This window comes from Rhyacophila brunnea, unplaced genomic scaffold, assembly GCF_057557595.1.
Source record: "Rhyacophila brunnea isolate RB1 unplaced genomic scaffold, BYU_Rbru_1.0 scaffold_4, whole genome shotgun sequence".
In the NCBI taxonomy this organism is placed as follows: Eukaryota; Metazoa; Arthropoda; class Insecta; order Trichoptera; family Rhyacophilidae; genus Rhyacophila; species Rhyacophila brunnea.
The window spans coordinates 44,544,366-44,558,106 of record NW_028233068.1 but is presented as its reverse complement, the minus strand read 5'-3'; the positions used below and the strand labels follow the sequence as shown (position 1 = coordinate 44,558,106).

General features: G+C 32.0%; 1 protein-coding gene across 1 annotated transcript in view; it reads right to left on the bottom strand.

Moving 5' to 3' along the window:
* Positions 1–12,539, bottom strand: part of LOC147067420 (uncharacterized) — a 35,430-nt gene extending 22,891 nt beyond the window's left edge. Inside the window, exons 1-6 of the mRNA XM_085953949.1 lie at positions 12,439–12,539; positions 4,774–4,937; positions 4,065–4,246; positions 1,428–1,528; positions 586–657; positions 277–436 (exon numbers count right to left, since the gene is read on the bottom strand). Coding sequence (XP_085810075.1) covers positions 277–436; positions 586–657; positions 1,428–1,528; positions 4,065–4,246; positions 4,774–4,923 — 665 coding nt within the window. The 5' untranslated portion in view covers positions 4,924–4,937; positions 12,439–12,539. The remainder of the gene's footprint in view (positions 1–276; positions 437–585; positions 658–1,427; positions 1,529–4,064; positions 4,247–4,773; positions 4,938–12,438) is intronic.
* Positions 12,540–13,741: the final 1,202 nt, after the last annotated feature.

The following is a 13,741-nucleotide window of genomic DNA, read 5'->3' as shown; positions in this document are numbered from 1 at the left end:
AATCTCGCCACGCCGGTGACGCCAAACAGGTGTCCCATGTGAAACAGGTCTTCTTCTATCGGTGCCACTGATGCGTTCGTACATTTAGAGTGTTTTTTTGTACTTATCGTAAAATGACCAATCATAGATATTGTGTTTGAGATAAACCTGCTAAAAGCTTAATACTGAGTACATAATAAAATATGATATTCTTTCTCTGTCTGCGACTTAGAGAGAAATCAATATGTTGATATGGACCATTTGAGGGGTTTGGTAGTGGATTTGAATTCATCTTACTTGGCCAACTTTGAGAGGAGGGTGGAGCTTTTATCCCTGGACAGAGGATGTTCCATCGGTTTGGGTTCGGGACGTTTAGGACCTTGTTCAAACATCTGGAAGCGAGACTTCACATCGAGGGTGGAAAGTTCTTCTAAGCCAAGGTCTGGTTTGTCGGATGCTACAATTAAAAATTTAAGTTTGGAAGATTGATTGAGAGAAAACAATTTCACATTTTTAGACATGAGGCATCTATGTAATAAAAAAGATATCACAGAAGAATTAGCTACTATGTTTATTTGAATTTTACAAGAATTTTGTATTCATTACCTCTGGCTACATCTGGGGGCAATTCTTTGGGGTTGCTCTCGCAAATAATCATTTGGTGTTTTTTAGGTATCCCTGTAAATAAATTAATTAAAATTGAATCAGTTAATCATTTGTATTAACATATTTTTGTTTTTTTTTATGAGCAATGGATGTTAGCCATTTGCTCAACCTATTAGGTCCATTCTCTGACTTATACACAAATAGAAAAACAATATGTGTACTTGCCAGACCCAGGATTCGAACCTGGGACTCACGACGTTATAGGCCAACGCTTAAGCTGCGCGGCGCTGCTATCATGGTAATCATAATATAAAATAAATTATATATCTGTGGCCGGGGTGTGTAAAACCACATAAGTCAAAAAAACAACATTTTTCAGGAGAGTGTTTTTTGTGAATATGTGAATATTATATCAGTGGCGAAGGGTGGAGGTCTGTTACGTTCCGACATAATTAGTGCACACCAAACTTTGTCAGTGGTACTCATTTGTTTTCATTGAATTAAGAACATAAATTGCAGATGGTGCTGGTTATTTAAAAACAAAATCAATTAAACCCTGCCAAACCAAACCATAATAGTTTAGGTATGCTATAGGTGATCAGACAAAAATAGTGCACACTTTTTTCAGTCATCCTTATATGTTTTCGTTTAGTTAAGAATACAAATTACAGACGGTGTGAGTTAGTTTTTTTAAATTCATTAAAACCTGCCTAACCAAACCATAATAGATAAAAATTATTCTTTTATTTATGCTAGATCTATTTATGCTAGATCTTAACACCATACCTCCAACCTTGGCCACTGATATGTTATATATAATTAGTGGTCATATTTTGACTTACTCTTTTCCTGTTCATCTTCTTCAACAGCTTTGGGAGCGAAAAGCAACTTGAAGTGAGGCTTGCAGTAAAGATTGCTCATGTGACTTTGGAAGCCCTCCAAACTAAAGGAAAAAAAATGAAACTTATCAATAATTTGAAAGGTATGAAATTTATTGAAGCAGGCATTTCATAGAACCTCTAATAATCTCATAATACATTTTTGGATTGTTACCACGGTGTGTTCTTCTTCATTCTTTCCTTGAAATTTCGATCTCGTTGTAAAGGCCATTCTCAAGAGAATTATAGGGCATTGTCGTGATTTATGTAATTTATAACATTTTAATATATTATTATCTGTATGTTCGTTCTTTCCTATTCAAAAAATGCAAAGATTTAAAATCGATAACGGTAACAATTTCAATTATATAATAGAATTTGTTACCGGCAAGTAATTTTACATGTCTGAAAGAATCTAATTTGCAACAGATCGCTGATAAAAAATATGGTATTATAAAATCATAGTATGGCATAACAATTATTCTTTTCTCTATTTATTTTAGCATTTCTTGAATAAGAAAGAAAGGACTTTTAGATAATAATATATTAAACTGTCATAAAATATATATTATATCATGACAAATACGCGTCAATTGCAAACTCCAATGAAAAATTTACCGAATATATTTTACTATAATATAATGTAAAATTAAAACATTAAAGACATAATGTGTGTGTTGGCAAAATAATAATTTGTAAAAGTGCTATAACCATGGACATCAGCTGACGTCTCAAATATGGCTTTATTTTCAACGTTTACAAAAATGCTCTTTTATGGGCATTAAATGTTAATGTCAAAGATGAGAAGACATGGAATCATAATGACATATACGTGCTCTACAGATTATCTAGATACCCCAAAAACTTTTTGTTACCAATTGAAGATGTTGTCAAAACCAAATAAAAAAAAATACAGATAACAAAATCAAGTGTTACTTTGTACTATTCTTGTTAACATTTTAATTTCATAAATCAACATATTTTTGGATATAGTGACACGGCATAACAATGACCAATTAATATTAAAAAAATATTGTATGCCAAAAAAATCCAATTAGCCGCACAATAGGTTGAGTATATAGCATGCACCTTTGCCAGCCGGTTATAAAGGTGGTTGAGTTATGCGTGCCCGCATTAAGCATATTAGATTCCAAGCCAGGAACTAGCCGTGTGTCAAATCAAATATTTGGCACCACTCCAAAATGTCTACCATAGATGAAAAGATAAATTACGCCATAAAACACGGCTATTACTAACATAAGTGGTCAACGTCGTCTTTAACGTGTTGCACTGCGGCATGTCTTTTTTCAAAAATGTTGACTGGCAATTATTTATATGCAGCTATTCGAAGAATGGATATTTCCAAAGACAACTTTTGCTGTCAATTAAAAGAATAAATTGTCTCCTCGTCATGCATGCTATGTTTTTTTGTTTTCTTTAAAAATATAATAAATTCTTTGCATTTTCTTGCTACTCTGATTCACCAGAGGATTTTCTAGTGAAACTGAATATCTTTTAGCACATCATTACAAAAAAGTGGGTAACCATCATATATTTTTGAATTTTCAGTTTACAAAGGAATGATGAATAAATTGTGACAACTTCATTATCTAATCTCTGTCCAAAACGCATGTTTTTGTGTAATCATATTAGGTACTTTCATTTACTATCTTTCCAATCAGTCCATTGCATATTTAGGCGTAAGGAAACTTCAGAGATGATCTTTTAGATTGTTAGTTAGTCTTTCTTTGTACCTATGTCACTGTAAGGTTCGATAGCTTAGACACAATACAACACATAGTCGGGGCATAGAGGGGTGCCGAACGTGACGAAGCAATGTAATGTTCTTTATGTAAGTACAGTCAGCGATAGCAACTATAACAATAACTACATTTGAAATTTTAAAAAAAAAAACAGGAATTTGCTGAGAAAGCATGCAGCGCTGATGTTGGTTTAACTGTAAAAGTTGCGTCTCAAGGGTTATGAGGACTTTTGAAACTTAAGTTAGTCAGCCCTTACTAGGAGGAAAAGAAAGACACCCTTCTCTATTTATAAGTCAATTCTAACATTGATTTTGAATTACGTTTAGGTTAATACTATAAACATCATATTATTGTGTATTAGCGAAGTGTTAAACAAAAGCCCTGTAGTACATGAAAAAAATAAAATAGCAAGTGACATTTCGAACAAAGTGTACAGAGCATAAAAAAATATTCTCTGCATCCCCAAGAAAAATAATCTTGATTCATGAATAACTCTCTTAAAAATCAATTTATTATTATAGTACAATATCCTTATATAACCCTTTCTATGCGACATTTATTTATACTATCACTTTAAATATTTTCGGTTATAGTAAAATTAGAAGCGCTTTTTTCCAATGATTTTGGGACATCTTAGAAGTGTGATATTGTTTGAAATTGCACATAGAATATGTTTGTATTTATTGATAGATTTTGATCATATGTGAGACATCGGTTATTAATATTAGACGCCTTATATGTCCAGTATACCTTCGATTTTCTTAAAACATACAAAACTGGACATATTATAATAACATTTGGGCAAAAGTTTTATAAATCTTAGGATAAAGTTGATTACCTGAGTGGTTTGTTGCATTCCTTACAGCGGAAGCAGTCCCTGTGCCAGGACAATTTTTCAGCCTTAATACGTTCCATGGCATATACAGCTTTGCCGCATGCCTGGCAGGTAGCGTTACTGTTGTCCTGAATTGTGGAACCTTCATTTTTCAGCTTTTTCTGGACTCGTTCTGTGCTGGATTTCTATATACAACAATAATAGATTAATCTATGTGATATTAATTGTTCAACAATTCAATTGTGGTAACAATCCCGGAGAGACAATAAGCATTTGAAATGTAGTACTGGAGGCAGATGTTGGGTCGAGTCTCATAGACAGCTAAAAGGTAAGCTAGTCCATCATCCAAGACTTAAATATTGATGAGGGCAGAGTTGGGCCATGTAGAAGATGAAATCATCTAGTTTATGATCCCATGTCAATATTATTGGATTTCTAATAATATATTAAAATAATTTCATACACAATTCTACACTTCGGGCTCCCTTGGATAAAATTGATTAAATTAGAATTATTCATATGAACATTTTTAATGACTGAATTGGTAGCCTTAGAAATATTAATATTTGTGTATGTTGGCATATTGAAAAATTAAGATGTCTGTTTAGATATTTTGTTATATTATGTATAACATATTGTTGGCGTATTAAGATAATCTAAATTGTTAAAAGTAGTCGATTTGATGTACAAATCTAAAAAACTGGATACTTACAACGGAGACATTCTTGTCTTCTTTTTTGGATTTCTTTCTGTGAAGAGAGTGTGATTTCTTTGAAGACACAGACATTGTCGAAGACGTTCTGACTTCTGTAAAAGTCTCTGTCCTCAACCCTGTTGACTCCATCACTCGTGTAGATTCCATTGTTAATTTTTAGCCTAATATAAAAGTTTCATAATCAGAATTATTTATTGGCACTTGGGTCAACCAGTAAGTTAAATTTGCAATTAATGGTGAGCTATTCTCATCAAAGAGCTTGTAATATAACAAAAGGAAATCATATGAACTTTTTGAAGATTCCACGTTTTTAGTGTGGCTGAACAGTTGCCAGAGAAACATTTCTGTACATTGCCTACTATGACATTTTGATATAATGACATACTTACTGTTGTTAACTATTATTTATTTAAATAATAATGGGTTAACATTCAATCGTAACAAATTTAAGTTTCAAGGTTTGTCTCGGCAATATCTCTCAATATATTTAATAATTTGTAGAACTGATTGAGTGAATCTATATGTTGTAATGCTTTTGGTTTCTGACAGATACCGGCTAAAAGTTTGCTAAAAATGAATGTCCAATACAAAATGACTAGCAGCTAATTTAATTATCAGCGTGAACCATTTTTAGCTTCACTTTCATATATTTAGAATATATCTGTATAGAGAAAGATTTATTTTATGTCTTTTGGTTTTATCACTTTGTATAATGTAATAAATATGGCTTCTTCGGATAGATTTCATACACAATAATTTCTCTCCGGATATGTAGGTTGGTTTTTTGCAGTAGATAGGCTTTCAATATTTCAGTGGTTAACTTTCAACATACAATCTGACAGTTTGGTTTTTGTCGCGTGCATGTTTTCGTTGTGTTTTTATTTGAAAAGTTCATTTATCTCTGAGGAGTGAATAGTGGACATGTCCAGTTTTGAAAAATAATTACTGATTTAGACTAGGTACTTACTTACTTTATCCAAGGAGAAAAATGTTATTATATAGTGTGTAAGAAAGTAATATAAAAAACAAATTATTTTCTTTTGTGAGTTGCAACAATAAATGGATGTAATTATTGAAAAATAGAAACACGAAAACTTTGGGTACTCACCTTTTAATTTTTTCCTATGATAAAATTAAATCTCTTAGTTGTGGTTATTGTAAATACATTACAATGATTATTTTTAGCACCTGTATAATGAGTAGGAGATTATTTATTCACGGATGAAATCGGTAAACATTATCATAGTGACTAATTGATGAAAAAAATAAACCGTAATCATGAGATGAAAATAGTATTGAGCGATGCGTTTATTATAAGTTCATTTTATGTGGATTAAAAAAATTCCGTTCATCCGTCACTGTTTATCATCAAACGCCTATACATAGTACGTTATAACAATGAGCAACGTAGACTTACAATGAAAACCTTATATCTCTCTTATCTTATAGAGGGCATTTATATTATTATATCATACAAATAATAATGAATACAAATTCTTCCTTCATATTCCTGTATTATTTATTCATTTCAGATGACTTCCGAATGTGCAAAACGTATGATTGATCGTGCTTTAAAAGCTCAACAAATAAATAATGATGATAGTGAAGGTGCAAACACCCAAAGTTCAAATAGTTAAAGATTTATATGTTGCAGAAGATGGATTTCTTTGTCCTATGGCTAATATGTAAAACTTGAAATTCTTTTCGGCATGATCATAATGTTGAAGCTCGATTTGATATAAATATAGAGGAATTCAAGAATGTTTAGATGTCATAAATGTTTTCTAAAACGCTTCATTTTATTTTTTATTTGCTTGCGTGGTTAGCACAATTGGTTTTGTTAAAAATGTACAATACTTATAAGGAAAACGTTTCTAAATCTTTCATTTCTACCATATATGTTAAAGTAAAAACATGTAAGTTTTCTATTAAATTAATTATAATTCGACCTTGGAAAGGAAAAAGGGCCAAATTCACACAAATCAAATTTTACAGGAGGCACAAAAACGTTTATGTTATGGTTTTCGGTCAAAGTTAAAATACAACATAGGCATAACCTTAGGTGCATAATAATTAATAATTTGGTTTTTATATCAGTCTTATATTAATTATTGAGTTAATTAAAATAAAACTAACAAAAATGATGGTTAGGTCATTTTTCCCACGTCACTTCCTTTTTTTTTTTTAATTGCTAGCTAAATTTAGATAATAAACCGGCATTTGTAGCTTACATTCGTTTCATACGTGTATTTAGTCGTGTACGTTATTATGCAATAAACCTATTTAAAAAAAACTAAGGGTTCTGCTCTCTTTCTTTTCTATCGTCATAATATCTAAGATTTAAATTTATCAAAAAAGGATAAACTTTAAAAAAAAATCACAGAAGAAACTTTTTCATTTATGAAAGAAATGTAATAATTAACGCGTTTTAACTCTCTCCTGAACATTTACATAAAACAGACATAGAGGTTTTCATAGTAAGACGACTTGTTCTTTTATATAAATAAGATACCCAGATGATAGTCAATATTAGTTATTAGGTCAGCTTGTTTTGGGGAGTTCTTTTTAAAAATGTTTGAAATCAGTTCCGTCCTTCGTGATTTTATTTCAGCAGTCCAATCTGGTCACCACCAGGTGCTCACACAGTAAAATAGTGTGGGGTTGGTAATAAGTATAATATAATAAATTATTATTGATCTTTTAGAGGCGAGATTGTGCATTGATTTTTGTCATTTGAACTTTTCGTGTCAGTTTGTGTCGTCAGTGCCACACTTCCCCTCCTTTCAGATATGCCCCATTGCGATATTATATAGGCGACCCCCAAAGTCCAGTGCGTAAGGCATTTGCCTTTCATCCGGGGGCTCTGGGTTCGATCCGGTGAGTTCACAATATATTTATGTGATTTTCTTAAAGTCTGGGTCTTTGTGATTGTTTCACTTATTACTAACTACACTACTGTCGGGCCTCATGATCATAAAAGAATATAATATATATGCGAAATAAAAGTAGATATTTCTTTCAATATAACAGCGGGAAGTCATACTTCATTCATCTTAATTATTTGTAATTTTTTCAATACCCGACCTGATGACCCTTGTATGTGCATTTGGTTGCTACAAAGGCTGATTTTATTGCTTTAATGGCATACTGGCAACAGTATGTAAAAGGATCTCGTCAATTAGTTAGTTTGACCAGTTTGCCTTTACATTTATTTCTTGAGTATTCCTACCAATCTTCTTGCTATTTTCTCCTATGAGAATTTTAAGTCAATCACTGCACACTCAGGTGTGTGGTGACCTGTTTTGTATGATTGCTTCCCAAGACATTCCTAGGCAAAACTTCATATAACCTATTTGCGCGATACAATAGTGTTATATTAACGGCTCGTCTTAGGTAGGCGCGTTCGGCGCTCCCGCTCAACGCTTCGCCGACTTCGCCCACGTAAGAAAACATTTATTTTTTTGTATAAAATTAAATATTTTATGTGATGTATAGGCTCCTCCCCGCCTTACTAGGACGATTTTGATATGAGGAAATCAGTCAGTGTAGTGTTCAGGCGTCACACATCTTCGATTCAGTGACTGACGGAAGTACGGGGGTTTGTTGGGTAAAGCCAACCACACGTTGCGTACCTTGATGTTGATGCAATGCATGGTAATTTAGTAAAGAAAATTCTTATATTTATCTGGTTTTATTAGTCAATTTCGTAAATGTTTATTTGCTCTACATATTATCCAGAATCTACATCAGGGGTCGGCAACCTTCAACTTTTAGTTTTGGGAGTGTGATATAATACGTATCAGTCTTTAAAAATACAAGAATATTCAAATTATGACATACAAAACAAAACAAATACGACTAGTCTTCTTTGCTGATTAAGCTGATTATGCAATCCCCATAGGTATTGATAAAATTGTTTCTGATGAATATGCTTTCTGAAATGTCTCGTTGTGTTGTGATTCTAAAATTTCAAACTGTGCTTTGTTTGATACATTATTGATGTATACAATAAAAGGCTTGAAATCATTTCAATCCATATATCTTGTAAAAAAGTCTCAATATCAATAATATACCAATGAGTGTCTTATCTCAATTTATAGCAATTTTGAGTTACGCATGGTACTGAGCATAAAATAACATATTAAGTCAGCCTTAAGTGATGAGTTTTATAAAAAAATCACAGAAGCAAAGACAGATAAACATGTATCTCTAGAAAACACTTTTTTGTTAATGTCAGTGGAGTATAAATCTACCTGTGTTAGAGAAAAATAAGATATGTTTCCTAAAGGGCCGATTTATGAGCATTGGACCGCCAATTAATCCAAATTATCACACGAATTTCAAACACATTTTACATGTCTGGTTTTGATTCAGTCCGTCATGTATGAATGAACTATTATCCTTGTGGATTATATTTGTAAAAGTTTAATACAATAAATAAAATTGATTGCTGTTTAGGTAAACATGTTATCCATATATAGAGCTGGAGCAAAAGGGTGGAAGAAGCCCAGGTGTCTCTCTTGGATGCCGTAGTCGTAGTGGGATAAAAAGTACAATATTTATGATACTATTTGGTTGTTTAAGAAATACTTATTGTTTCTATAAAGATCCTTGTGTATTGATTGTTGTATTATCTACCACTATAAATTGGTTCAAAAATTACATACAATAATTTCTATAAATAAAATTGCTAAATATTCTTAAAAGAAACATGATCATGATATTTTATAAGGATTAATTTTATTTTTGTTAATAATTTACCACAATCACAGCATGAGTAGTAAAACTGAAAAAGATTTAATTAAATCGTCAAACTAGAAAGACGAAAGTAGGTTTAACAGTAAATTAAAAATGCAATCAAAACCATGCCTGTTAGAAATGTTCTACATAGGAATAAAAGGTTTGGTTTTATAAGGAAACAAACAAATAGCCAAGAAATATGTTTTTAAAATAATATTTATTAGGTTAATAAAAATAATATATACAATATTGTTGGTACAGTAGAATCTCGTTATCCAGATTTCATAATGATCATCAGATTCATTAGAACATTAGAAAACGACAACGAAAGAATTGTGACATTTTCAAAAATTGATATGATACATTCCAGACAGCAGATTTTATCTATTTAGATTATCCAAATTACTTTTTTCCTCAGAGCAATTGGTCTAGAAAATAAAGATTCTACTGTACACATGTTACACCTCGCTACAATAAAAATACAAATTAATGCAACAACTTTCATTAGTCTATTGATAGATAGATATACTTAGAAGAGCAATGTCTGTCTAATGTTTTAATTATTTTTTATTCACTACTGAATATACGCAGTTAAGATTTAAGAACACAGCATTATTTTTAGCGATTGTATTTGAAAGTTTTAGAGATTGCACCGATTAGAATTTCAACACACAACTTGTCTCGATAGCTTAGGCCGCCTGCCGACAAGATGGCTAGTCGCTGCAATACATTGAGTATAATAATATACTCTCTGGGTATGAAAGAATGAGTCAGGATAAAATGGGGGTGCCGTTAAGAAAGTAATAAGTTGAAGTGAGGTATCGACAGGGGATAAGGTGTCTCGGTCCGGCTAAAATATCGCTTGAGGTTGCACAGGGATAAGCAGAGAAACCGTGAGTCAAAAAGGTTTAGTGGTTACGGTGATCCATCAGCTGTTGCGATGTGTTGCAGTAATTAGCTGTAGTCTCGGTGTATGATAAAGCATTCGCCAGGAAAAAGTGTGTTCGAATCCGACACAAAGATTATTTCTAGAATTGTCTAATACGTATAATTCTGAGGCTATTTTATGTTATGTATGAGCAATGTCTAAGACTTCAAATTAACGTTCTGTTAAAGGCTAAATTGACTATTATAATCTTAGTATGACGAAAAAACAATATTTAATAAAATTACTACGGTTTCCAAGTAGTATGTATATATTCTGAAATAGGCCTGAGGTGAGGGAGAGAGATGATCCTGTACCTTTTTATGAGTTTTATATTTAAATATGTGTAGACATATGAAAATGCAAAGACTGCGCTGGATCGGCCACGTGCATAGAGTGCCGGAGGATATACTGGCGAGACGGGCTATGTACGCAACCCCCAATGGCAAAAGAAGACCTGGACGGCCGAAATTGAGATGACTGGACTGTGCCACGGGAGATTTAAAAATGCTCAAAGCAATTGGAGTGTCGGCACTGGATCGTCGTAAAGAGTTTTTGAAAGAAGCCAAGACCCACCGAGGGTTGTAGTGCCATAAATGATGATGAAGTGTAGACAAATCGTTTATTTTTGTAGTCTTGATAATGGTGTTACGAACGAAATAGTTATCAACTAATAAAACAACTTGTAAAAATGAATAAGTATAATTTATACTTATTATTGTTTTGTAAATATTTTTCTGTTTATTATGAAAGTTAAAAAAATACTAAGTAAGTATGTATATACATTTGTCAATTCATTATTCTAGATTCTAGAATATATTATGATGTATCATACCGTATACCGCCTACATAAAAATTGGTTGTTTATGTTGATATTTTGAAAGACTATTCATAGACATGTCATGAGTGGAATGTTTATGAAGAACTTTTGGTATTAGTTTTTAAGCTATGATATATTATTTAAAAATAAATGGTTTTGCCAAATCTAATTATTAGTTTAATGAGTCATCTATTGACTATTTATAAGTACTATTTAGTACTTATAGCATAATAATATTATGCATAGCTAACTCTTATTTCAAAGATATACCTACTGTTATGCGTATACCATATTAACAATTTCACTTAAATGTTCTTTGATAATGGTAAATATTTCTTCCTACTTTCTAACTAATTTAATATGATAATTTGCAAGTGGTTGATTTGAGCAGAGTAATAGATTCATCCTTAAATAGTTATACAATATTGATTAGTACAATAATGTTATTCATCACTCCAGCATTTAGTTGTTTATGTATGGCACCATGAGTCAAAAATGTGCAAACATCGTATCATTGCCTTTGAATACCTAACCAACTTAATTTAACAGATAATTCAGTGTTTAAAATGTAAGTACGTGCATAATATGGTATAATGTTTAAGAAAACTCACTCCTTTTGTAAAGCATGAAGCTTCAAAATAACACCCACTTACTTATATCTTTGACCATCTTGGTCTTGTAAAAAAATTGGCTTGAGAAATCTTTGGGATCTATCCAAAGGTGGAAGATTTCACTATTACATCTACCATTCTAAATGAAAACGTTGGAATTCCAACACAAATAAATAAAATGACGCACTCCAGTTAACTTCCACGAAGTTATTTTCATATGCAACAAATATGTACACAATGTTCAGAAATAACTTGATGATTATCATATGGAGATATATATCTATCTATGCAACCGGAACCCAACTTGCTGACTTAAAAGTGTGACAATTCAAACGATCGACTAGTTAATTGACCCTTTTCGTGTACCCGTGTCAACTTTAAACACTTTTTAATTAATATACTTAACATATCATGCAGGCATATTATAGGAAAAAATTACACCGCCAACTTCTAAATATATCCCGGAAAGTTTCAATACATTGCATGTTTAATGATCTAAAAAATACACAGGCCGGTTAGTAATGCAGTCCACACTCTTGTCACAGTATTTCATTTGAAAAACTTACTATTTAAAACAAATACACAGCGTATTTATCTGTTTTATTAAACTGTACTAATTTTTCACCACAGAACAAGTCCATTCACTTCGGCTTTGTCAAAATAATTCAGCAGTGCTGCCAGTCTAAAGAATATTTCTCTCACGCCCAAAAAATAAAAAAAATATTTCATTAATCGTTATTTATTTAATTCAATAAGTTTAAAATATAATTGAAGCGTTATAAAATTTAAAAAATATTTTATAATACGAATCGAATGTTAAAACATCTTATTAAAATTAAATTTCAAGATGTTTGATGCAGATGTTGCCAGATTGGGGTAATGCAAATACCCTGTTTCGTGCACGATCGTACTTCCCGATGTGACATTCCCGAAGCATTCTCGCATGCTAGGGGTTCACGTTACCTTTCCAATTATTATTAGGTAGAGCTCTAAAAATAGGTCAAACATTCACAAGTCGCCACTCGGCACTCGCCACCGGCCGGAGGGCCCGAGTCACGGCTCAAATCTTTGTATCTACCTAGCACTAGCTAGAAACTTTGCGCGCGATTTTATGGCGTGCACACACGACGCCTTACCTCTATTATTTTTCGTCATCTCTCCATTTCTGAGAACGGCGATCACCGGAGCTCTGAACTCAATGGAAACTTTTCATCCGGTGCAGTCTTGTTATGAGCGAATTGCTTAGTTCATTGTAAAGACTATTTATTTATTTATGTAGTCAAGTAAAAAAAAACCTGACAAGCATAGGCAGGTCTTCATGTCGTTTCTAGGATTTACGATAGTTGGTAATGGATTACGATGAATGCCGTAGATAATTTTATCATCAGTAGCTAGTAAATTATGTTTGATGAAGGCATCTTCAAATTTATGTTTATTATTTTTTTATCGCAGTTCACCGCAAAAAATATTTTCCCTGATTATTTCTATTTATTTGGTCATTCCAGCAGAATATTTTGAATTAGTTTTCTCGGATTCATAAATTTATTGTGGGAACTGTTTGATTACAATGTAATTCAACTTGAAAGAGCCTACATATCTTATTTTATTTAATGCAAAAGGTTGTGGTAAAAAAGTTTTAGAATCTTTGTTTGGAGCAATTTGACAGTTTATTAATAGACTTCTTTTATGAGAATTTTGTTGGTATTCATTCTCATAATGCTTATTCAGAGAAAAGGAAAGAGATAGAAGAGATTGTGAGGAACAAACCTTTTTATTTCTATTATAGTAAGTAGGTACCTATTAAGTTGGGAAATAGTATAATTAGTCTATGGTTGGGAATGTTGACAGCTATTGTTTTAGGCTACCTAT